The 24,921-nt window shown below is 39.5% G+C and overlaps 3 protein-coding genes across 5 annotated transcripts; 2 read left to right on the top strand and 1 right to left on the bottom strand.

Moving 5' to 3' along the window:
- Window positions 1-10,657: 10,657 nt before the first annotated feature.
- Window positions 10,658-24,009, bottom strand: Dlic (dynein light intermediate chain). 2 transcript variants are annotated; one of them, XM_070288018.1, is made up of 8 exons: window positions 23,830-24,009; window positions 20,834-21,010; window positions 12,496-12,686; window positions 12,027-12,427; window positions 11,736-11,965; window positions 11,556-11,667; window positions 11,294-11,488; window positions 10,658-11,226 (listed from the first exon to the last, which is right to left on the bottom strand). In XM_070288018.1, exons 2-8 carry the CDS (start codon window positions 20,923-20,925, stop codon window positions 10,957-10,959), a joined length of 1,491 nt encoding a protein of 496 aa, XP_070144119.1. In that variant the 5' UTR covers window positions 20,926-21,010; window positions 23,830-24,009; the 3' UTR covers window positions 10,658-10,956. The 2 variants fall into 2 exon arrangements, with proteins under 2 accessions (XP_070144119.1, XP_017021515.1); XM_017166026.3 differs by lacking the exon at window positions 23,830-24,009 and adding an exon at window positions 21,356-21,551.
- Window positions 15,407-19,080, top strand: LOC108074126 (armadillo repeat-containing protein 2). 2 transcript variants are annotated; one of them, XM_070288201.1, is made up of 8 exons: window positions 15,407-15,439; window positions 15,946-16,414; window positions 16,478-16,676; window positions 16,764-16,901; window positions 16,964-17,586; window positions 17,639-17,819; window positions 17,899-18,129; window positions 18,196-19,080. In XM_070288201.1, the coding sequence occupies exons 2-8, from the start codon at window positions 16,014-16,016 to the stop codon at window positions 19,000-19,002; spliced, it is 2,580 nt and encodes an 859-aa protein (XP_070144302.1). In that variant the 5' UTR covers window positions 15,407-15,439; window positions 15,946-16,013; the 3' UTR covers window positions 19,003-19,080. The 2 variants fall into 2 exon arrangements, with proteins under 2 accessions (XP_070144302.1, XP_017021514.1); XM_017166025.3 differs by lacking the exon at window positions 15,407-15,439 and having other exon boundaries at window positions 15,776-16,414.
- On the top strand, window positions 22,594-24,754 carry rtv (QVR superfamily protein rtv). The gene is made up of 2 exons (XM_017166028.3): window positions 22,594-22,755; window positions 24,143-24,754. The coding sequence occupies exons 1-2, from the start codon at window positions 22,695-22,697 to the stop codon at window positions 24,526-24,528; spliced, it is 447 nt and encodes a 148-aa protein (XP_017021517.1). The 5' UTR covers window positions 22,594-22,694; the 3' UTR covers window positions 24,529-24,754.
- Window positions 24,755-24,921: the final 167 nt, after the last annotated feature.

The raw sequence follows: 24,921 nt of genomic DNA on the forward strand, positions 1-24,921 counted from the left end.
TTTTCTATTCCCCTACCTTTCCTCAATTTATAAATAAGCCCTTTGTATTTAACAAATTTTCTCAAGAACTAAAAACGTTTGTATAGCCTTTCAAAGGGTTTTATGTTTTTAGTCAGGAGTTTTCAACTCAGTGATGGACCCGAATGCGACCCTATAAAGTGTATATGTAGAGTCTTGATCAGCTTGAACAACCAAGTCTCCGTCTGTCCGTTTCTCCGATTCTATGTAAACCAGTCTTTCAGTTTTAGAGCTGTTTAAAGCAAGCTTTTGATATAGTTTTTATTGTGTATCATGTCAAAATTTTTTTAGAAAATGAAAATTCAATGGACCTTTATTGTCTTTCAACATATTTCCATCTATCCCAAGATGTTAATATAGTACACAAAAATTATCGTGAGTAGAACCAAGAAATTTGTTTGGCTTGAATTAAAGTGAGGCTGCTGTCTATCCATTTTGTTGTGGGACTTGGTAATTGTATGACAGTTCATATAACTGGACTTATTGTCACTTTTCGTACCAGTTTATGTGCGTTCGCGGACTGTAGTAACTGTCAGCTGCAGTAGTAGATACCGTAGCTTTTATTATCTCGCCCCTTTGCGCATACAATTCCCAACTGGTTCTTACATACCTAGAGATTGAATCGAGAGAATCATCGAAAACTGGTTAGTTTACATGTTTAAGGATGATTACAGTGATGAAAAGTTTCAAGACACACACATGCACACATGCGCTCGACTTGCTGAAATGCACCAAGTTCATTTCCAAAAAGGATTTCCTGTTAGAAGAGGCTCTCAACAACATTCAACATTTAAGGCTAATAAATTCAAATTATCAGGTAGCCGAAAAAACAAGTTTGTTGTTTTAGCATTGTTTTTAAGTATACTTACGTCAAGGTAGATCTAACAAGTCAACAAACTTGTTTAATGGGACTCCGGTTACATGTTCTTACCAACGGCCATAGTTATAATCGAGTCTGCTAAGAGGCTTACATTTCAGTTTCAAACATTATTTATAATTATAATTATAATAAAATTATACAGGCTCGTCGGCTTTGGGATGGAGCTCTTGCCCTCCTAGCCTTTGCCTCAAATGGAGCCATAAAATGATTGATAACAAGAAGAGAATCTTATTTTGGCTCCCCGATGTTTGTATACCCTTGCAGCTTGCAATTATAAGTAGATTATTACGCAGAAGCAACTCAAAGGGGAATTTTTACTTATATACTAGTGAGAATAGTCAGAGTCTGCAAGGTTTCATTCTGCCTTAAAACTGTGGAACTAGTTTGCGTAGAAACAAAAGGACAGACGTACATGGCTAGATCGACTCGGTTTTTGATGCTCATTGAGAATACACTTAGCAGTCGTAGCCAACACAATATGTTTTTATGCTATAGTCCATTATCTGCAAGACCCTTTCTGCTGCCGTTATCCTAGTGCATGACAATTACACTGAAAAAACGTATGCACATATGTTTCTATTGCGATGCTTTTACCATTAACTATGTATTTTCACACTTTTCCCCCGGCAACTAAAAAATTTATGTTTCCAAATTGAATATTCCTGCACAGACATCGTTTTGTAGCAAGTGAAAAAAGTGCTGGAAAAGACAAATACAAGTACGAACAAAAGAAAATGGCTTTCCGCATAATGGGCAGCCAACTAATTGCCATTGGCCCTAATAGCTCTAATTGACAATTTTTGTTGGCCACCCTGCAAATGGCCCTCTTAAAACAAAGAGTCGCACAACTGGAATTTTACACAGAAAAGGCGAGCAATAAATGGGCAAATAAAGAATGGAGTTTGGGAGACTCCTCCCATACTGAAATGAAATTTTCTGTGCTCAAAGAGTGTCATGTGCAATTGGGCAGCTCCAGGCAATGGCTTCATATGAGGAAACCGAATCATTAGAGCGTGCTCCTTCCAGCAAATTCCCTTGCACTGAAAGAAAAAAAGCCCTCCAACACATCTCAGTTTCAGGGAAACTGGGGGGAAACACAAATAATAAGTAAACCAAAAAATATACAAGTTTAGGACACTGAGTAGGACATTTGAGTAATTCTTAATGGGGTTTATATTATAGTAAAATAAAAGAAACTTGAATTTTTTCCTCTGTTTTTCCTACTGCCGCCGCACATTTGATTTTATTTGAGCTTTTTCCAAAACCGTGTCCGTCCGGAAACTCAATTTGTCAGACAAATGCGATAGAGCTGCAGCTGAAAATGAAAGAGCAGGACCAGTTGTCGCTCCAAGGACGCAGCAGCGGCAGAGGCATCCTTCTCTCGGCATCTGTATCCTTGGCTAAGTCTATTAAAGCTAAGTAAACACTTTTCTCAATGAACTGCAGATGCAATTCCAATAGACTTCAATCGAAAAATTACCGTCTCTTTTGTGTGGGCAAAAAGCAGCAGAACCTATAATGACAATAATAATCAAGAATAAGATACTCATATAAGGAATTAGATACTTAAAACAACTTACATTGCAGCGTAATTTCTGTACAACGAAATGCGTATATTTGTGTGTAGCTAACAAATGGATATATGATATGAATAATCTTTTGAGGGCGTGATCCCAAATATGATCATATAAGGTTGATAAACATGAGAGTTATATTAAACAAAATTGTTGCCTTGTTTGCTGAACATCAAGAAGTTGACAGCTATAATGTAGCTCAACATGCTTACGGATACATTTCCCTACTCAGAAAAAATTCTGGTGGGTTAAATGAACAATTTCTTTTGGTTGAATTACAGTAAAGCTACTGTCCATGTATTTTGTTGTTGGATTTGGTGACTGCACGACAGTTTATATGACAGTAAATTACAGTCACCCTTACGTACGAGATTATGTGTTTTTTTTGTTGTTGGCTTTGCGAACTGTAGTGACTGTCAGCTGCAGTTAAAAGACTGTAGGTTTTTCGTAATTACTTTTATGTATTATTTCTTCTTGTTTGATTTGTTTGTAAGTTATATACACTAATTTGTGTGATTTAATAACAATTTGTAGCTCTATAACTAGATTTAATTTAAAAATTCTTTCACAATTGGTGCAGTTTCTACTGTAAAATGGTTTATTTTACTATTTACTATTTACTATTAGCAATTTATCCAGTCTTGTTCTAGTTTCCACTTCCGCGGATTTGGATTTAACAGTCCTGTTCTTGTTTTTACTTTCGAAAAATCCTCACGGATTCGTAATCTCTGTTAAGTGTCTGTTCACTTCCGAGCAAAGCCGGAAACTTTTCGCTTGCCATTTGCCTGGTGCATTCAGATCCGTACAACAAGAAATTAATTATCTTAAAATACAATGCGATTATGTAAATTGCAAATGTTTATTGCATTTCAATCACTTATGTTTTAGAAATATTTTTGCTAAAGTGATTTTGCTCAAGGTAAACTACTTGACTGTTAACAAGAAAGGAAGCTAACTTCGGCACGCCGAAGTTTGTATACCCTTGCAGATTGGTTTTGATGTTTATATTATAGATTTAAATGCTGAATACACTCACAAAACAGAGTTTCATTACATTTTACCTATACTTATTATGATTACAGTTTGACAGTTACAGTTTTACATTCCCAGCTTTACATATTTTAGGCATTTACCGATCGCTTCTATGGCAGCTATATGATATAGTTGTCCGATTTTTATGAAATTTATAGCAAAATTCTAGAATAATAAAAAAAGCTTATATCTCAGAGTAGATAAAAATGCGTTGAAAAACAACGAAGCTATAATTTTTTTCCTATTAATTTCCCGATCGTTTCTATGGCAGCTATATCATATAGTCGTCCGATTTTCATAAAATTTTTACCAAAAATCAGAAATAATATCAAATGGCAATATCTAAAAAATGGTGCAAAATGCAAAATGTTGAAAAACAGCAGAGTTATAATTTTTTTTCTAAATATTTATCGAACATTTGTATGGCAGCTATATGATATAGTCGTCCGATCCGGCTTGTTCCGACATATATAGCAGTGAGAGCATATAGAAGACTATATGCAAAGTTTCATTCAGATAGCTTTAAAACTGAGGGACTAGTTTGCGTAGAAACAGACAGACGGACAGACGGACATGGCTTGATCGACTCGGCTGTTGATACTGATCAAGAATATAACATATGTATGTACGAATGTACTTTAACGTCCTTCCTTCCTTCACTGCGTTGCAAACTTCTGACTAAAACTATAATACCCTGCAAGGATATAAATATTAAGTTCAAACTTCGCGAAGCACTCGGCATTTTCGTTTCGGACTCCGCCCATGTAATTTGTAATTTGTTTTTGTTTTTCGAACACGCCTCCAGGAATCGGACGGGAAAGGAGTTTTGGTACTGCAGGGGTAGTATTTTTTGTACATACTTATGTATTTATGTATCTTTATACCTCCATTTGTGTTTTTTGTTCTTTGACTGCCTGGCCCGCTCCATCATCATCTTCATCACCCCGTTTTCCACAAAGTTGTTTTGACGGCCTCACAAGGCCGTAAGCTGTCAAAAGTTTTTTCTTACAAACATCCCATCCATTCTGATTCCAATTAGCTGTCATTATAGAAACTTAAGTAGAAAAACTCGTAGTGTCGTGTGTCGAGAAAAATTAAGAATATTATAATAATTAGTTGTCAGATTCTCGCGTTGCTCGTTGTGTGTTGAATAGCCACAAGAGCACGATGGGCATATTAGAAGAAATTATTGGAACAGAATGTTTTCTGTTCAAAATTAATAACTTTACAATATGGATATAAACATTAACTGAACAAACTTACGCATTTTTTAGAAGCACTCTCATATTTCATACAAAAATGTAGGGAATAGCTGCGTTCAGCAGAATCACTGATCAGAGATGGAGCAGTAATCAGTGATCAAGTGTGTTCTGGAGAAGGCTCATGATACATTTTGCCAACATATAAATAATCGGAACCTATCGTTATATAAGTTCAGAAATAAACCATTAAAAGAAGCAACATTTTAGCATCAGCTTTAAGCTTTAAAAATCTGCCAAATTCCCCATAGTGCAAAAGGTGAGCCTATAAATATAGCGTCATTAGACCAGGCCCAAACGATACAAACCAGACCCAGCGCCTAGGCCGTAGCCAGTTTAAAATCTCAAAGGGCGCCAAAAATATTTAAGATATTTGTTTTTATAAAAAAAAGCCTCATATCGCAAAACGAATGTGTGACCGTTACTCATCTTAGTAATTCTAATGCGTTCGATTTGAAGTTTCGACGATCAATATAAACATTTAATGTAAACAAAAACCGAACTGTTTTGATCATTTGTTTTTGCCTTTCATAAACATAGATTCAGTATAAAGGAGTCAAAACATTATTCTGAATATTCTGTACAATATTTTAAATCACTTTTCGCGTGATATTTATCGTTTCTTTCGAGAGCTTTTATGACTTAACAAAGAAATACGTTATTTTATTTCTTAACCGATTGGAAAAAAAAACACCTAAATAATAAGAAGAGAGCTCAAAAATTTCAAAGGGTGCCAAAAATGCCAAAAGAACGCCAACAGGCCCCTTGGCTACTACCCTGTCCCTGAATGTTTTGAATACTAATAATAAATTCATGCCAGCAGAACATTTTTTTCTCGCTTTAAAAGACGCTTACATTTGATTATAATTTATTTACGCTTTTTTATATTCGATGGAAATGGAAATTAATGGGAATTCAATTAGTTTGATTATTTTCTAGCCCGACGAGAGTCCGATGTCTCTGGCCAGCTTAATTAATATTAGATTTGTGTCAAATGACACCAAAAGAAAAAAGCTGAACTAATTACATTGTGTAAAATTTAATTTGCACTTTTTGTTCGTTGTTCGCCGTTCACTTTTCATGTGTGCATAATTTATTTTCCAATATATTTGTTGCCGTCCATCACCATAAAATGCCAATTTTTAATATATTTACATATATATATTTTATACGGCGTTACAAGTCGAATTCAATGAAAACAAAAACAGTTACACAAACATTAAAATGTCAATAAATTAATAATGAACAACATTGGTATTTGAATATCAATTGAATTTAACGTACTTAATCTGCTCTGGTAACTTTAGGGCAATATTAAACGCGCTTTAAATCATTAAATTGCGGATATTGACAGACCGTACTTGAACATTATAAGCGGGCAATCAAATGCTAGAAAGGCTACTTTAATTTCTAAACAGGTTCCTGCGAATAGCAGACCCAAAAGACATATATTTGAGATGTACATAAAATGTATCCTGGATCGGAGCCTGCAACGCCGGAGGCAGCTGCTGCTGCTGCAAGACCTCAGTACATGTGTTGGCGTGGTACGTGCAAAAGGCAAGCCATCAAATCGAAAAGAGGAAATCAAAATCAATGTCAATATTTTTTTGAGCCAAATCGAGGCTGGCAGAAAGGCGCTAAGTCAGGCCGGGCAATAAGGAAAATGAGCACGTGCGAGGAAAATCATGGGCGGACAGGATGGGAGGCCGGCGGAGCAACGTAACAGAAACAAACTTGGAAAAACTGTCGCCGGGCACAAAGGATGCGGGCTGAAACAATAAGTAACCAAAAAGGGTCGCTGGGAGGCAGGGGAAAGCGGGATGCTGAGGTAGACTGGCGTCATCATTTATCACGCACACAGCGAGAAAGGTCAAGCAAAGTGTTGTCCTTGGAGACATCAAAGAACTGTGCGACGGGGAAAACCATCTGCCAGCTGTTCCTCTTGGTCCTTGGAATGGGCCATGCACTCCGAAAAAAGCTTCAAACGGCCCTGAAGTCCACAAATACCGCCTGCTCAGGATATTTCCAGGCTATAACTAATGCGTCATTTAAAGTTATCATTCCCCCAAGATCCCTTCTAAATGGAATTTATTTTTTTAATTAATTAATATTACTTAAGTTTTTACGAGTGCAGGGAGAGCGGAAATTGTTGTGGAAATCATTATCGAAATGAAAACATCAATGATGTGAGGGGGGCCGCGATTGCAATTGGGCATTTCTGCTACCAGTTGGCCTCCTTTTTTGCGATAATTATCAAAGAAACCCAGCCTCTTCATCATTAATAAAAGTTCTGTCCCGCATATCGTAACAAACTTTTTGCTTTCCCTTCCGCCACGATTATGGGAAGAGCTTAATAAAGTTTTCCCCAGCCTCGCATGTGGGGATTGGGATTAGTTTTTAACAATTGTGTTTAACCATTTCAGCAAAGTTGGCTTGTTTCTGCGATCTAAATGTAACTAGAAAGAGTTTCTAGTGGACTAGGCGCAGTAAGGCCTAAGATTAAATGTAAATGTAAATAAATTATGCTGTTGATGACGGTGAAGTTAGATTAAAATCGATTAAATGCTTCTTCAATTCAACGATTTCATTGAATACTGTCCATATTTACAAGACAGTTTTCACCAAACAATAAATCGTACTGATATTTGTTATTTGGCAATTAAGTTTTAGTTTATTTTAAATTTCTGCAACATCTACATTTAAGTTGACAAATAGCCAAATATTTTTTCACATATCCACGTACCTTTTCATATCACCCACAATGCTTTGGCTACCGGGTACTTCACAGTCGGTCAATTGGCAGATTTTTGCTATTTTAAAATAACGGTTTTAACGGTATTATAAATATATTATCGGGTATCATGTAAACAGATATACTGATCATGTTCCGGCCAATTGAACTGTGCTCGAATCCTTGTGGCGACATATTCTCTTATGCAACCAGGCGTTGTGCTGCCTTTTCTGCGGTCACTTGCGCGCGGATCTCTAGGGGATCGACTCCCATTATGGTTTCAACTGACTTTGTGGGGGTTCATCTCAGCGCCCCTGTTATGCAGAGTAATGCCTGCCGCTGACTTCTCTCCATAAGCTTGTTAACACATTAAAACTCCATACTGCAGAGTTGCACGCACCACTGAGATGTAAATCTAGTGCATTAGAGCGGGTGAGAGGCTCCATGTGCTGCTAAGCATCTCGCTACGGTGGCCTAATTCAGCCTCTTTCTAGAACAATGCCGAGGTATTTGGCTTGTGTTTTCGGGGTCAGCCTGGTCTATTTCAATTTTTGGGGGGAACCTTTTGGATCTGTACCTTACTGAAGATTTGTAGGAAGCATTGGACAGAAGGGTAAAAAACGCTATATGTATATCAACCACCCAAAATTTAGTTTCTTTGATCCAAAGCGGTCATAAAACATAAGAGATTTGCCATAAAATATTAATTTATATTAAAAATTATTTAATTTTAATTATTTTTGATATATTTATGGTTAGGTGTGCCAATTGTTCAGAGGATTTAGCTGTATTTTTTGTTAGTGGAATGATATACATGAATCAAACTAAGCTCATTTAGTTGAAAATTGATTAATATATTGAAATAAAATTTGTTTCATTTTAAAATCGCTATATTTAGTGGAGAAAAACTGTGCCAAAGTCAGACATGCCAACTGTGCCAATACTTAAGTTCGTCACTGTAGATGTTACCCCCTTATATAACGTTTATACATAACATGTCAAAGTCATATTACCGCGACAGGTGATTGGCAAGCAAAGGTACAGTTCTCTCTCTAAAGAGCAAACATTTAAATAGTTCAAATGCTTTAAAGTTTAAATGGAACAAACCAGTGAACTAACAAACACTTGCGTAAAACGGTGTTATTAACCGTATTAAATTAAAAAAATATCGATTTTTGTTAAGAATACTTTAAAGATTGGTGGGTCTTAATCACCATTATCTTAACTTGGCGTCTTCCGTCATCTTGCTCTAATTTCCAATGCTTTGACGTCTATAGTCTAGACTCTAGACTAATGGGCATCCTTTTGAAGTAGTCCCAACATTCAGAATTAAAATTGTAACAATAAAATAAATAATAAATATATCATTGATTGTGTTTTTTAATGTTTTTTTTTGAAAATTTTATTTGTTTATACTTTTTGTTGCTTTATTACGCTGATTCCTATATTTTTTATTGTTTTATTTAATTTTTTAATTTACATTAAGTTATTTTGTGTGTAAGTTTTTTTTTTAAGTTTTGTTCTTTGTGCAAATAGAAGGGCCAAGACTCGTGTGGAATACCGCGTTCAATTTGCTTAAATAATTGTTTGCACATGATTTGTTTAATTTGCTCACGCTTTTAAATGTATATGTGTTTAAACATATATGTTATACAATATATTTAATATAATTATTTGCATTTATACATAAAAATAGTTTCTGTAGCACAAGTCATTCAGTTTAATTTTTCGCATTTCGTGATTTATTCTGTGATTTTGTGTTGCCTTTTCTTTCTTTTATGGCTGCTTCTGAAGACACACTGCACGACAAAGAGCGAGTGGCAAAGAGTTGCCTCAAAACGAAAGGGAAAGAGAGAGAGAGACAATTTGAAAATAAGGCCAACACATAATATGGCAAAGGGGATTTAACCGTAAAATCATATAAAAAGAGCCGAGTAGGATTCGTTTCTTGGCCAACTCGCCAACTTCTCGCGACGCTCGTTGAAACGTTTAATAAAATGCCTTAAATAAAAGCCAGCTTGAAAATGGAAAACTACAGTAGGTACATTTCCCTGATGGTAATTGGAAGAGGATGCAAATAAAAGTGAAGGAATTGCGGTTAAAAATTAGTTACACAGGGATAAAACGAACAGAAAGCAAGCTGCCTGAGAAGCAAGAAAAATAATGTACACGCGACAAGGGATCGTCATCTCGTCTCGAATTCGCATTGCATAAATATTAATATATACTTTTCGCTAACAACTGAACACAACAGAATATGCAAACATAAGGCCAGTGTAGTATTGCCAAAGACCATATAATAACAAAATAAGTAACGCCACTCGAATTTCACGTGCCATCTCTAGAGTTGTCTTTAGGCGTTCTAGATCTGTTCACCTACACTCTTTGATTTGTGCCAGCGAGAGAGCAGCGAGAGCAGCAATTCAAATTTATGCTTGTTAGGCATTTTGTTATTATCGTCTTTGGCATTGCCTTCTTCTGGGTGAATGTATACTTAATTAATATTATTAAAATTACATATACAAGCTATCGTGTCTGTGTGTGAGTACTATCCTCGTCGCAGGAATCTTGGACTGTTTAGAATCTCTCGTTATTTTTTGTTTTTTTTGTTAATATTACAGATTGCAGCGCCTTAACAAAGAAATTGTTATGATACAAATGTTTGTGTGGACCCTAGAACTCGTCATAATTTGCATGCGTTTTCACATGATTTTTTAGCCAGAGCGGTTCTTTGAAAATGTATCGTTCTTACAAATTTTAAACCTTTTTGCTATCTCCACTCGTCTCTTTTTTATCGTTCAGTTTCTGCCATTCCTAGTGTTTGTTTTGCCTTATTTTAGTTTCAGCTAGATTTCCCACATAGGGTGTGTTATTTTGAGTATGCCGCAGGAGGCTCGAATAAGGAATAACGCGACGTTGGTCATGGAACTCATCACATGGGTTCCAGAAAGGTTTAAATGTTATCTGAGCGGAATTTGTTTCCTTTTTAGCTGGGAAATGCATTCAATATTCAAAATTGTTCATTTTTTGACTTGATTTCGACGACACTCAAATTGTTTGCAAGCCCTTCTTAGGCAAATGACAAAGTTAAAGCTGAAGAAGGCTTGCTTACACAGGTTTGGTTGGCGTTCAGCTCTTTTTGAAATGAGAACACCTTGTCAGCTCATTTATTAGCATTTATAATTTTAATTTAACTCATAAAACATTCACTTAAGCAACTTGAGTGTTCTTTCTATATAGCTTAATTGTTTTGAATACTACTTTTCCCGGAAAACTGTGATCGAAACCCCGCAACAACTAGCAGACCATTGGATGATCTAGGAGCGGCTGCACTTAAGACTGTCTTCAGCGAGTCTCTGCCTTTCACTCTATGCTTGCATCATTTCTATGTTGTTTTTCTTATGTTTTGGTTCTGATGCTGGTGGTGGTGGTGGTGGTGTTGTGCAGCAGAACCTGTGCTGCTCAACACTCGCTCTGCGACAGATCGATCTCTTTCTTTACGCTGCGCGACAGTCGATCCAGCTCGGCGGCCGCATCCGTGCGCACGGCCAGCTTTTCGGGCGTCATCATGGCGTCGGTGCCGTTGGCCGCACGCCCAGCCCCGGCAGGACTGCCAGGACCCCCCGAACCAGCGCCTCCAGGGCCGCCGGACTTTTTGTGCAGCAGCGAGTTGAAAAAGTTGGCCAGAACTCCCTCGCCGCCGGGAGTGGCTGGCGTCAGTTTGGGATCGATCTGCAGGGGAGCAAGTCAAATAATAAACAGACAGTCATTCAAGAGGTGAAAACACCCCAGTACGCACCTTTTTGGGCGAGCTCTGTCCGGTGGCGCTGCCGGGTGTTCTGGGTCCGCTCTTGTTGCTGCCAACGCCGCCGCCTTGCGACCGCAGCGGCGACTCGCCGCGCACCTGATCACCCTGCTTGAGGATCTCCTGCTGGCGGGCCAAGAAGGCCTGTTCGTCCTCTGTCTGCACCTCTGCCTCGCGATTGGAAACCGCCTGAGGGTATGAGGGAATGTGTGAGAGTGAATGTGAGGGAGAGTTGCTACATTTGCTCGGTACTAACCTTTCGGGTGGGCGGAGCCTTGATTATGTCTGTGTAGGGATTCTCGGCCTTGACTCCGTGCATATTTTCATACAGAATACTAATCTTCTTCAGGCTATCCCAGCCAGCCGGACTAAAATGCATAAATTATTAAGTAAATGGATATTTGGTCGCAAGGACTGAGAGGGGGAAGATACCCACATGAGTACCGCATCCTTTTCAACGACTAGCGCTGGCGTACGGAATGGCAGACCGTAAATTCGATGCGTCAGATATTTGTAGAGGAGATCACAGTTTTTGTCTTCTTTGACGCTCGTGTAGAAGAGCGAGGTACCGTGCCGCAGGCAGAAGTTGCGTATCCACTGCTGGATAAAGTCGAAGTGCTCGTCGCGATACTCGTACTCCTTCTCCAGCGTCGTCATGTAGTCCGTCTGAAAGGGGACGAAATGAGGACATGGTTCGAGGCCATAGGTTCCCCCCAGCAGCACTGACCTTTGTGACCACCACGACAATGTCGAGGCCCAGGTTTGTAATTAGTGCGTCCTCCGTCAGCGGCAGCAGGTCGTCTTCATCGATCGAGTTGTTGCGCATCGTCCGCTTAACCGGCGATCCCGGATCGAGATCGTCGCCCACCTCGCAGTAGCTCTGCCACGTGGTGGCCAGGCGCTGGCGGGCCGCCTCCTTCTCTTTGGCGTCCAGCTGCAGGCCGTCAATGTGCTGCCCGAGAACTTTGATCCAATGGTTAAGCTGCTCCAGCCAGCCCCACGGCTGCGTCATCGAGACGGTGAGGATGACAAGTGTGTGTGCATAGTTCGTTTCATTGAGCGCAAAGTGCAGCAGGTTTGTGTGTCCTGGATCGCCGTCCAGGACCCAAACGCCCAAACGCGTCATGTCTGTACGGGGAACATTGATGGCAAGGAGTCAGCAAAATCCATACGTCCACTATACGAGCTTCACTCACCGTCTCTGTACTCGTCCTTGACATCGATGTAGGCATACTCCAGGCCAGAGCCCTTCTTCGGATCCTCGACGCCCTGCAGCTTGGCAATGAGTGTCGTCTTTCCGGTGGCATTGTCGCCTAATACTAGTACAGATTTGTTTGATGGAAGTTTTGTGCTGCCCTGCGTTTGTACTTCGTTCAGTATCGCTGACCTGCAAACCAATAAAAGGAAAAGTAAGTAAATATCAATATTATTCGGAGGATATAATATAATCTAATTGTAGTTATAACGGGGCTCTATTTTCCAGGGATCGCAAATAAGAGTTATCGGTAAAAAGTTACTACTACTACATAGCTGGAAATATGAAAATTTCAAGTATGCCATATTTTTTTAAATAAAATTTTAAAATAAAAAATTTTTCGGTAAAAATTTCATGAAAATTGGACGACTATATCTTATAGCTGCCATAGGAACGATCGGGAAATTAATAGGAAAAAAACTGTAACATCTTTGTTTTTCAACGTTTTTTCATCTACTCCGGGATGTAAGCTTATTTTATTATTTTATTCTAGAATTTATTATTCTAGAATTTTGGTATAAATTTCATAAAAATCAGACAACTATATCATATAGCTGCCATATAAACGATCGGTAGATGTAGAGAAAATGTAAAGCTGGGAATGCAAAACTGTAACTGTCAAACTGTACATAGTACAGGTATAGGTAAAATTTAATGAAATAATATCTGCAAGGGTATACAAACTTCGGCGCGCCCAAGTTAGCTTCCTTTCTTGTTGTGAATGAAATGAAAACATTATTCAGTCTTAGGGGAATTGCCATATTATAAAATAAAAATACAAATTTATTTAACATCTACATTATTAGTAAATGCAACAATAAAGGAAGCCAACCCCGAATTTGGTTTACCCTAAAATTCGCAGTCCTTGAACGTCGAACAATTTCGAAAAAGAAACCTATCGGAGAGATGTAAAACATTTCTATGTAACACAATTTTAGTAATTTACACAGTTTCTTATATAAACCTACCGATCGTTACTGTCACAGCAATATGATAGTCAGATTTTATAAAATGTACACCGAAAATTCGATGTCACAAAAGTTTACTTTATTTCCCGATATATATGTAGATATAGTCGTCCGATCTGGCCTGTCCCATTTACCCTATTATTCAGATATCTCGAAAACTGGGAGAATAGTTTGCATAGAAACGGCAGGGTGCTAGATCTACTAGGCTGTTGATGCTGATCGAAAATATATTTATAGCTTATTTATACCTTATTCAGCAAAGAAATTGTAGTTGTGGTCCAGCCCACCCTAGGTTTCAGAATAATGCTGATTTCATAATTAAAATTAAATATCAGCAACTCAACAGCTTAAGATCAGTTAGTTTAGTTGATAAATCGTCTTCCATGATCCTAGATTCGCAGGATTTGGGTAAAAAAAACTGTGCAACTCACGGATTACGAATTTCGCATTACACATTTCAGTTTCCGCCCTTCCGCGTAACCACCCACGCAAGTGGAATGAGGTCAGATCCGTCATTCATTATTTCCCTTTTCGCAACATTTCGCCATCAAGTTAATTTCCGTACCCCTAAAACCGAACTCACGGTCCGCTTTACTTCCCTGCACCAAATACTATATGGATGTGTAAAGGACCGCCTCTCATATTTTCACTCCCACTTTATCCACGATTCGTGCTTAATTTAGTGTTTTGGAACTACGTCAATATTGGACATGGTTTTGCATGCGATTTTCGAACGTCGCAGCTCTGTCTGCAATTCAATTAGACCAATTAAATAATTTTCAATTGACGTGAAATATTTCAGCTAATACCATCGTGATGGACAGCCGGACAGTCGGACTGGCGGGACATGCAAATTGACCCCAGGTCCTGAGTCCCAGCCCATCTCTCAACGAAACGTTACTCCCATTTTCCTGCGTTTTCCCAGCGACTGTGGGAATGAATATCGATTGCCGAGCACTTTTTCAGCTCGCTTCGATTGTTTTGTTTTGCTCGGTTCCTTTATTGGAAGCGGTGCCTTCTCATTTGCCTATGACTAGGGCACAGTGGTGCACAGTTCTTCTCATTTGCCTATGACTAGGGCACCGTGGTGCACAGTTATGTGGAAATTGTTTGTTATCGTATCGTCGGGAGTGTCACTTCTCATTTGCGAATACTTTGAAGTTTTCTCCTAGTCATTTGCATCAACCAGCCCTTTTAAACTCTTGAAGGGCTTTATTCGCCCGCGCATTAATGTGCAAACTATACCCTTAGTTTTGCAGATATCTGAAGAAAACTTTTCAGATACAGGCCTGTCCCAGTTTCCAATGAATTTGATAACATTTGCAGATTTTTCTAATCGAGCATTAATTTAATTCATAACATCCAAGGATACAGCATTTGAGGCCGCAAATAAACATTTTGAAATATTTTTATTTTCAGTCAGCTGTTCTGGTGGCAAAAATAGATCATGTATAAACTAATTTAAAATTGTATCAAAATTGTACGACTAAATCACAAAGCTGCCATTGCAAAGATCAGAAATATAATTCGAAAATATTTGGGAAATCGGCTTATTTTTCAAAAAAACACATACATATACATAACATGTTTTTTTTCTGTTAACAAATCGGAGAACTTTATGGCATATAGCTGCCATAGAAGCGATTTAACTATTAGTATAATGATACAATTATATAAGATAGTCCTGTTGGAAAAATAAGCCCCAGTTCAGCCTATCAACATTTAAGTGAGACGGGTAAAGTCTGTCAGTGTGTGAAATGGTAATAAAACGTGTGTTAACGAACAAGCACAAGCTGTCAAAATAAGCCCGAACGATTTCCCGACAGGACTACCTTGTATAATTGTTTCATGATTAGCCAATTTGTGATTTATAGTCTGAAAACAGTTGGATCAAAATGTAAACTGCAGCTTCCCGAAGTTAGTTTAATACTTTTAAAATGTTTATTGTCTTGTGTCACCTTTATATGGAAAAAATGAAGCTCCCATCAGTAGCAACGAATTTGTGCTGAGAGCCAATTTAATTTCGTTCTATTTTCTATAAATCCACATCCCATCCTGTTATTCACAAGCCAAGCACGCTGACCCATTTCCTGGAAAAATCAACCTCGCCCCACTGTGCGCGTCTCAGTGGTAAACGTACATTTTAGTGTTCTCCATTTAGTGGTGGGTGTTTAACTGCTAGCCACCGACTCGTGCCTCTCCTTGTGGCTCTCTTGACAGGTGGTGGCCAGCAGTGAATGGAGGCAGAGTGGTTCCCCCTCGTTGGCATGGTGCACGCGAAAAAGCCAAACGAAAACTACATTTTCCAGGCCAACACTCTAACACTTTCGTGGAGTGCTTTTGGATCTGTTGGGCGTGTTGGTTCAGCTGGTCACACGACTTAATCGCAATTCATATTTCTGTATTATTCCCAATCGAAGCAGATTGACGGAGCTGGCGGATTCCTTGCCTTTGTTTTAACACTAGCAATAGCGAACTTTCTGATCCCAGGATGAGTTTGCTGCTGAAACGTCGCTCGCGCAGCGAAACGCGCCCCAAGGAGATCCCGGAGAAGGCGAAACAGCCGGAAACGGAGACGAAAACAGAGAGACCGGACAAACAGCTGGATAGACCCCATCATAACGTCCGTCATCCCCATCCATATGCCAGTGAACAGAACCTGAATAAACTGGGCCTGGTTTCTGGCAGTGGCCTCATGGGAAGGCGCAAAACGTCGGCGGAGCTGATAAGCGAGGCCAAAATGTTTCTGGGAGAAGCTTCGGGTGCGATGCCACTGATGGCCACCGGCGGTGCTCGCCTGGTCAGTACCCGGCGACCCATTACGCCACGCGAGTCCGGTCGGGTTTTGTACGGCAAAGTCGCCTTGGCAGGACGGCCACCTAGCGCCTTCTCGTAGGTTCCACACTCGATAGAGACAATCTGCTACTTGTGACTCCTTTTCTGTTCTCATTTCAGTATGCGATATCTACAGAACGAGAAGCCCAGCACGCCGCGCCAACTGCCGGCCCTATCCGGCTCCGGCCATGCCACGCCCATGCCCACTAGGAATGGCGCCCTGCTGTGCCAGTCCAGCACAGAGACCCTAATCGAGCTCCTGAAGCAGCACAGAGGTCTTAAGGACTGCAGCGACGAGACAGTGCAGCACGTAAACGCCGTAAGTAGGAATGGACTTCCAGAATTTGTGGATATTTCGCAATGTAAATAAGTAAAGCACGCCTTCAAATGAATAAATCAATTGCAGATCCTCCAAGAACTCTACACTCGTGTGAGAAAACAGGAGCGCAGCTTTAAGCGTGGCTTTATTCTTGGAGGACTTTATGGACTAGTGGAATGCAGTTCACCGCGTGTTCTCTTGGCGGTGGCCCGTGTGGTTTTATCGGTGAGCTTCGCTTTATCTATTTCTTGATGACAAAACGTTTATCAGTATGGATCCCATTGCAGCTTCGTGTTACTGGCAGTAATCTGACTGGAGCCTGCAAACTGATCTTCAAGGTGGCCAGACACGAACAGCATGACGCCCTGTTCCATGAACACGATGTGCTGGAACTGCTGATCGATGGCTTGGGACACGCCTCGCCCTTGGATGACCCAGAAGCGTGCATCTATGCCTACGGCTGCATACGTTTTCTGACCGCCAGCAGTGCCCAAGACCGGGACGATGCACTAAACCGCAATTGGATTGGTCTGGAGAGTTCGGGGGCGAGTAATACACTTTCTGAGGCAGTAACATCGCCAGCTCTTGCCGCCATATCTGCTCCACTGTGTCCGCAAAAGTTGACGGGTCAGCAGACGCTGGTCTCCCGACTAGCTCGTCACGGAGCCGTAGAGCTGATGATTCTGCATCTGCAGATGCTGAACGAGGCAGGGGCCACAACGCGCCTGCAGGGGCCACCGCTGCACACTCTTTACCAGCTGTCGGCAGCGATGAGGGCTCTGGCGGATGTCTCCCAGCAGCAGCAGCGCTTGCAGCTCCAATTGCAGCTGGCATGTCCGCATCTCATTCGGGCAGCTGAGGTGTCGATGGGCGAGCTGGAGGTCCAGGCGAACGTAGTTCGCACTCTGAGGTGGGTTTTGATTTCTATTTAGTTTCGTTGTTGCAATCTTTAATCCTTTTAGCGTGCTTTCCGAAGACTCCGAGTGCTGTGAAACGCTGCACAATTACGCTGCCCGCATTGGCTTGCTCCTGGGTCCCTCCTGTGCTGGTGGCCAATGCAGTGAACGCTTTCTGGCCGTCCTGAGTCGGTTGGGATACATGCTGGGCAATATTCTGGCCAAGCACGAGAATGCTCGCATTCAGGTGAGTTTTCCTTGCGAAATTGTCATACAATTACTGTTTTTTCGTAGATATAGAAACCATTTATTGATGTTATCTGCAGTATTTCCAGAACGATGTGGCCATGGAGTATCTTTTGAATGTCTTGGAACAGCTAAACGATCGTTCGCCGACTAGTGTGGGCCTCTTGGATGCTCAAATCAAGCTAATACGAGTGGTGGCCAATATGAGTGTGAATCCAGAAGTGGGAGCAGGCCTGGGTATTGTCCGATCCTTGGGTTCCGTACTTCTTCAGCTTCTGAGCACAACCAGTAGCGAGTTGGAAAAGAAAAAAGTAAGCTTGTGGACCAAATATTCCAAGGCAGAAATGCAGTTACAATTTTAAAATGATTTCTTTTAGTCATCGGAGCAACACGAGCTTTTGCACGCCACCTTGGGAGCCCTTCACAACCTATGCTTTTATCAAGACAAGCAGGCGGCCATTCAGCCTTTGGCAAAGGGATCCCTCCAGAGTTTAATTGATGAGCTATCTGCTTCGCTGGCGAAGGTGCTGGCCTCGTGCCAGGCTACAGCGACGAAAGTGGAGTTGGCCAGAGTGCTGGGAAATCTAACGAGGAATGAAAGAGCTAGGCTATGCTTTTGTAGCTCTGGAGGATTGCCCCTAATAGTGCAGCAGTTAACAAAGCAGGCAGCTGGTCAGGACTACGAGCTCCGAACCTGTGCCATTGGTGTTCTTGTGAATCTCCTAGGCGATGGCGAGCAACGACGTCCATTTCTCCAACTGCGAGGAGCGGAACTTTTGTCCCTATTACTGCGTGGGTCTCTGGAGCAGGAGGATTGGTTTCTGGCCAACATAGTTTGTCAAGCGCTATGGAATCTTCTCATCGATGGGCAGTGTGCCGCCAAACTCTGCCAAAATGGCAATATTCTCGACGAAGTGAGCGATCTTCTGGCCGATTACCTCGACGAAGAACGAATACCAGCCGGAGACGAAGACGATCCTGGCGATAATCGCTACGAAGAGGAGGAAAAGCACGCTGAAACGGATACTGAAGCCCACGATGCCTTGTGGGAAGATTTTGCACTGGTGGCCACTGATCTGCTGGAACGCATCCAAAATAACTTCGATAGACAGCAGCAATCGCAACCCTCGGTACCACAAACCGATAACGAAGACGATAACGATGTATTCATCGAAGAAATGTAGTCAAAATTTGTTCGATAGTCTGCAGTTTTTCAATGTGTTTGCGTAAATAATTTTGTAATTATCTTGAACAAAAAACTAAACCAATAGAAACGCTTTAAAATACTCGATCCTATGCCTTACTTAATGGAAATCTTTTGCATTCAAAAATTCTAGCGAAAAAATAATCTAAATAGAAATAGACATGGTTCATAAAAAATGTGTACAGAAACAGAACTCGGTGTCAATGGGGAGTAAGGCTTCATGGAAATTAATACCTTATAAAGGATATGCCACTATCTGCCAAAACAATGACATCGGTAGTTTCCAAAGAGGAAATGTGCAAACATTTTTGTCGCTCCACAACACTAAGCTGCAAGCAAAAACTTCTTCATAGAAGGAAGGTCGGTGTATATAAATGAGCCGAAAAAGCTGAGTTTTGAAATAAACGATATCAAAGCTCGAAGTCTAGGTATAGAATGTCGATTAAAACATAAACACAATTATCAATGCTTTATAGACGCCATTATAAATACGCAATAGAGCAGTTACTTGAAAATAAGAGCTTGGACATTAAGTATTCTGCCTCCTGGATTTGAATTGGCCCTTTTGAAGTAATATTCCATAACTTTATATACCACGTATTTCCATTTTTATTTAAGATATTAGTTTTTATAAAAATAATAATAAAAAAACAGCTGACGCAATTGCGATAGCGATCGGGCTTCATAGAGCAAACAGCTGCTGTCTGCCAGATGTCCCTAATTCTGTTAACCAGTGTAATTTAAGCCAAACGACATTTTCAAGTGATGACAACATCGCTCACAAACGCACAGTGAGACCCCAGTTGGAAACCAACAGACACACACAACCACGTCTTAGAGCCAAGTTTGCCAGATTGGGCGATATAATTCCAATTGGACGTAGTATTATTGATGGGCACCCCATTAAGCTGGGCTTTATTCATAGATGAGAATGAGTGTGTGTGTGTGTGTGTGCGTGTTTGTGTGCGTGTGCAACAACGAAAATAAAAAAAATAATGCGAAAAAAGTTTATCGCTGTAGACAGCGCTGCCGCTGCCCTCGTTTTTTTTTTTTAGCAAAGTAGTGAATCATTCTCGCATGTTGTTTCTCTTTTTGGGCTCTCTCCCTGTTTCTCTCTCTCTCTCTCTGAATTGTTCTCTCTACCTTTCTTTATCAGTTGTTCTTGTTTTTTTGTAATGTTACTTATTTATCTATTTTGTTTAATTATAAATCTAACAAAACAAACAGCAAAGGAGAAACTTTACCAACATTTGAGGTTAGAGACAAGGAAAATATACATCAAATCAGCTGTTTTTAGGGGCACTGTGTGACAACATGAAAGGTGCAAGTGGGCGGTGCCGGCTGTTAAAAATGCAAACCACAATTACAAATAATTTGGTATCCAAAAATAAATAAATAAAAAAAAATTTAGTAGCACAAAAAAATAAGAATAATATAGAATATAAATTAAAAATAGAAAACTTCGAAACCTCGAACTACTACATAGTAGTTTTATTTCAAAAAAGATAATGTAAAGAAATAAATTAGAACTATGTAAATCCATAAAAAAAAACATTGCAAATAATTTAAAACTTATTTTAGGTCAGTAGATATCAGTTTGGCCATACATATTTTTTCCAGATTTAATCTAAACAAAAGATTGCATTGGAAACCTACACTAAAACTATACTCTTCTTCGCATTGCAAAAGTAACATTTCGAATTTATAATGTTTTCACATTAATTTGTGCAAACGTCAGCTAAAGAAAGTTTTAGTTTTTGTTTATTACTTTGGTGCATTTTTGTTTTATTTCTTTGCCGAGGTAGACTTACCATAGATTTTCCTTTTCCGTGGCGACATCCTTCTTCTTATTGGTAAACGATGAGGTCAGCGCATTTGTCTGCGTCCCACTGTCCAGAGCCATGGTGTTGTTGTTGCTATAGCTGCGTCGGACTGCTCCTATTGGAACGCTCGCTTCCTGGTCCAATTCCAAGTGAGGATGTGGGAGGCTGATGAGAGAGAGTGAGAGGAAGGGGAGATGGCGAAATGAAAAAGTTAGCAAACAAACAAAAACAAAAGCACTCGCGAAGAAGCGAGACAGACGGTGACGGTTGCAAGGTGTCGACTGCGCTGCCGGCTTCGCTGCCAGCGTCGCGAATGATTATATGTCTATTTAAATGATTTTATTTGTTTATAGCGCATGCACTCTGCACTGCAATCCCGCTACCGCTCCTTGGCCCGCTTTTTGTTGTTTCAGTTACGACGCACAGCTGCGGAATATTCCCTCTCTTTCTCTATTCTTCCATCACATTTTGTTGCCTTCTTGGTGCCCACTTTTTTCCATTTGTACGTACGCAGTTTTTCACACTCGTCGCTCTCCGGTGAAAACTCGCGGCCCAACGTTTTCCACGCACGTCTCTTCGCTAATGTTTTCAATCTCAGCAAAAAAAAAATAACAAAAACATGTACAGACGTTGTTGAGGCACACGAATAATAAGTTTTTCGCTATGAAATGAGTTATTTTGTACGACGAATCAGGCACAGTGTGTACACACGCGATTCGTACCGCCAGTGTGGTAACACTGCAGTGGCTGGCCAAAAAATACTGCAGGGCGCAGGGCTGCATGCGAGCTAGAGATGGGCACGATTGCAGTGCAGCCCAAGAGAAGGGAACTTTTTAATAATTTTTAGTTTCGTTACAAACAGTAGGAATTCCCTTGGCGACTTAATGACTGATTATATCAGCAACTGGAAACAGCTTATACGATATTTTCTGTTATTTAGCGACTCCAAGGCTGCTGAAAATATCGACTGAATACCTGAAAAGCCAGTGTGACTAACGAGTTCTCTAATACGGTATTCCCACAGAGCTAACATTACGTTGAACGAATGAGCCATTAGGATTTGATGTTCCGCAATTTCTCATTTTGTACCGCATCCGTTGTGCATTTAAATTTGACGCGCTTATTTTAGCGATAGTTTTTCGGTGCAACTCAGATTTCTTCTTCTTGACAGTGAAAATTTGGTCATTCACAACGATAATTGAGCCATATTATCCTTGTGCCTTCCTAATTTATTCACAGGACACTTCCTCTTCCTTGCAAATACAAAAATGTGATTGCCCAATTTCAAAAACTTTGTATTAGCGTCTAGCAATTTAATTAAATTAACATTTTCTGCTCTCTGAATGTCCAACTTAAACTTTTCCGCACATTATACTTCATTGCAGTTTCATAATTTTAAATATGTAAAGAAACTGCGAGATTCTTTTTTATTTAGTTTTTTATTCTTTCTCGAACCCTGCTCTGAAAATACTAAAAGTTTGCCCTCGTATAATCTCCTAACGCCATGCAATTTTCTAATATTTTAATTTCGAGTCTCGATACTGGCCTTTAAATCTGCGCTCACGAACAGCCGTTTGAAACTATTTGCCTCTCGCTTTCTCTCACGGATCTGAAAGGCTGTTTTACCCTCTCGATACCGTGTTTTATCAGGAAAATACAGTTTTTTGAGATTTTTTAAGTAGAAATTTAAATTTGCATCTGGCAGCACTGTATTTATTGATAGATTTGCGTGAGCCCGCTGGTATATTTAAATGGTCAACCTGCGGTCACACTGCCCTTGGTTTTAACTTTTATATATTTTAGTAATATTGCTCATAATACCCCCATTTTGTTACTCATATTTTCGGACATGCAGTTTACTAGCTTTTGCCTGGCTGTGATATTTCTCACTGGATTGGTACAAATCGATGGTAAGTTATTTTGAATGCAAGTGCCAACGAGTTCGTTTTCCCGTTGATGTCTTTTGTTTCAGCTGCATGTGTGTGTGCGCGCTGCACTTGTGTGTGTTCTATTTTCATTTTCACCTGTTAAAATCGGAAATCGGGAAAAGTTAACTAAAATGCTGCGATTATTGCCATTATTGCGAATTTGACCACTATTTGGGGTTTAAAAAAACGGTACATTTTTCTTATTTGTACGTCATCAAAGGAAAGGAAACTTTTCCACTTTTAATTTAAAGAGATCTTTATTGTAATTAAAATCTAACAGTTAAACATTTACCGACCTTTTCCATAAAAAACAAGAAAATATAATTTGTATACCCTTGATGTTTACAATTGGATCATTAAGAAATTAATTGAAAGTTGTATATTTATACGTAGCATAAAATAATTTGGTTCTGATAAAATTAAACCAAAAAATATGTTTTAACTAACTGGTTTCGGTGTTTTTCAACGTATTTTTAGCTACTCTGAGATTTACGTTTTTTTTTGTATTATTTTAAATCTGAAATAGAGTTATATTATACGATTAAACTTTTTTTTTAAATTTTATCAAAACCAAATTAATATATGCTATGTAACTTTTATATATGTATATTTATCTATTAGTTTGACCAGAATGGATCGATTCCCAATAATCCAACCGCAAACTCCAAGAGTAGTTAGCTTCCTCTCTTCTTTTTTATTAATTTCCCGATCGTTCATATGGCAGCTAAATGATATAGTCGTCCGATTTTCATAAAAAGCTGAAATTCGGAAAACATATATATTTACCATATCTCAAAAAAGCTGAAAATATGTTGGAAAACAGCAACAAATTTTCATTTTCGATCGTTTCTATTTCACTACATATATGTATGATCCGGTCCGATCCGACTTATATAGCAGAGAGAGTAGATAGAAGATTATATGCAAAGTTTCGTTCAGATAGCTTTAAAACTGAGAGACTACGGACAGATGGACATGGCTGTTGGCGTTGCAAACTTCTGACTAAAATTGTAATACCCTGAAAGGGTATAAATATATATATAATACAATACTTACATGTATGCAAATGAATTGCCTTTATTTCCTTTCTGCTTGTTATTTTTTTACTTTACTACCATGTCAGACAAACTAGTTTTTATATATTTGCGTAACGTAAATAACGAACTTTAATAGATGAAATAACTTTATATGTAACAAATTTTATTCCAGTTCTGGTTTTTGTTTATAAGAAATTCTGATATTTATCTGAAAAGTATCACTTGGCTAACTACGTACTTACAGTATGTTTTAAGTTTATTTGCAAGCAAGTTTTACGCTTTTCCTATGTTTAATAGATTTGTTAACTTGTCTTTTATTATTATTGTTTTAGGACTTCTGCGCCGTTGTTACCAATGCCGATCCCGCGGGGAGTTGGGCAGCTGCAAGGATCCCTTCACCTTCAATGCAACGGATGTGGAGAACGAACCAGGACTGTCGGCGATTCCCTGCGCCAGCGGATGGTGCGGCAAGGTGATCGAGGGCGGAGGCACCTACGCCATTGACGACTACGACCTGGCCATCCAGCGGATGTGCGTTCAGCGTGGTCCGGATGACAACATGGACCGCTGTGCAGACACCATATACAATTACAAGAAGGTCTATATGTGCTTTTGCCAGGGCGACTTGTGCAATGGGGCGAGTAGACTCCCCTCCCTCACCCTGCTGCCCCTACTAGCTGTGGCGTTGCCGCTTGTTCAGATGCGGATTCGCGACTAGAATAGTGCAATAATCCTCGCCTGCGATGTATATACATTTTTTTAATACTCATAAAAACGAAATGCAATATTCACCCTCCAATACTAAGAGTTGTCTCGTTTTTCAGCAATTCTTGTGTATTCATCCCATAATTTAAGCAATAACGTTGTGTAAATATGAGCAATTAAATCAAAATAAATACTTGAGAAAGCTATGCTTTGGTTTACTCGACATACAAAAAACTACACTTAATTTTGTATTATTCTACAAAACTATTATAACAAACGAAGGCATTGCAACTGAAAAGTTTTTTAATATTAATATTATATTTAATATTGCATCTCCTGCATAATTCAGGAACAAAGGTAATTCAAATGTAACTTTAAGACTTTGTTTTTTAAGAACTACTATTGG

This window comes from Drosophila kikkawai, chromosome X (assembly GCF_030179895.1).
Source record: "Drosophila kikkawai strain 14028-0561.14 chromosome X, DkikHiC1v2, whole genome shotgun sequence".
Lineage (NCBI taxonomy): Eukaryota > Metazoa > Arthropoda > Insecta > Diptera > Drosophilidae > Drosophila > Drosophila kikkawai.

What these genes read in the sequence shown, in the direction of transcription:
- rtv (XM_017166028.3), top strand. Translation starts at nt 22,695, where the DNA reads ATGCAGTTTACTAGCTTTTGCCTGGCTGTGATATTTCTCACTGGATTG. An exon ending in TGGATTGGTACAAATCGATG is followed by an intron (nt 22,756 to 24,142) that starts GTAAGTTATTTT and finishes TTATTGTTTTAG; the next exon opens with GACTTCTGCGCCGTTGTTAC.
- LOC108074126 (XM_070288201.1), top strand. Translation starts at nt 16,014, where the DNA reads ATGAGTTTGCTGCTGAAACGTCGCTCGCGCAGCGAAACGCGCCCCAAG. An exon ending in TGGCCCGTGTGGTTTTATCG is followed by an intron (nt 16,902 to 16,963) that starts GTGAGCTTCGCT and finishes ATCCCATTGCAG; the next exon opens with CTTCGTGTTACTGGCAGTAA. An exon ending in ACGAGAATGCTCGCATTCAG is followed by an intron (nt 17,820 to 17,898) that starts GTGAGTTTTCCT and finishes TGTTATCTGCAG; the next exon opens with TATTTCCAGAACGATGTGGC.
- Dlic (XM_070288018.1), bottom strand. Translation starts at nt 20,925, where the DNA reads ATGGCTCTGGACAGTGGGACGCAGACAAATGCGCTGACCTCATCGTTT. An exon ending in TTGTCGTGGTGGTCACAAAG is followed by an intron (nt 11,966 to 12,026) that starts GTCAGTGCTGCT and finishes GTCCCCTTTCAG; the next exon opens with ACGGACTACATGACGACGCT. An exon ending in GAAAAGGATGCGGTACTCAT is followed by an intron (nt 11,668 to 11,735) that starts GTGGGTATCTTC and finishes TATGCATTTTAG; the next exon opens with TCCGGCTGGCTGGGATAGCC.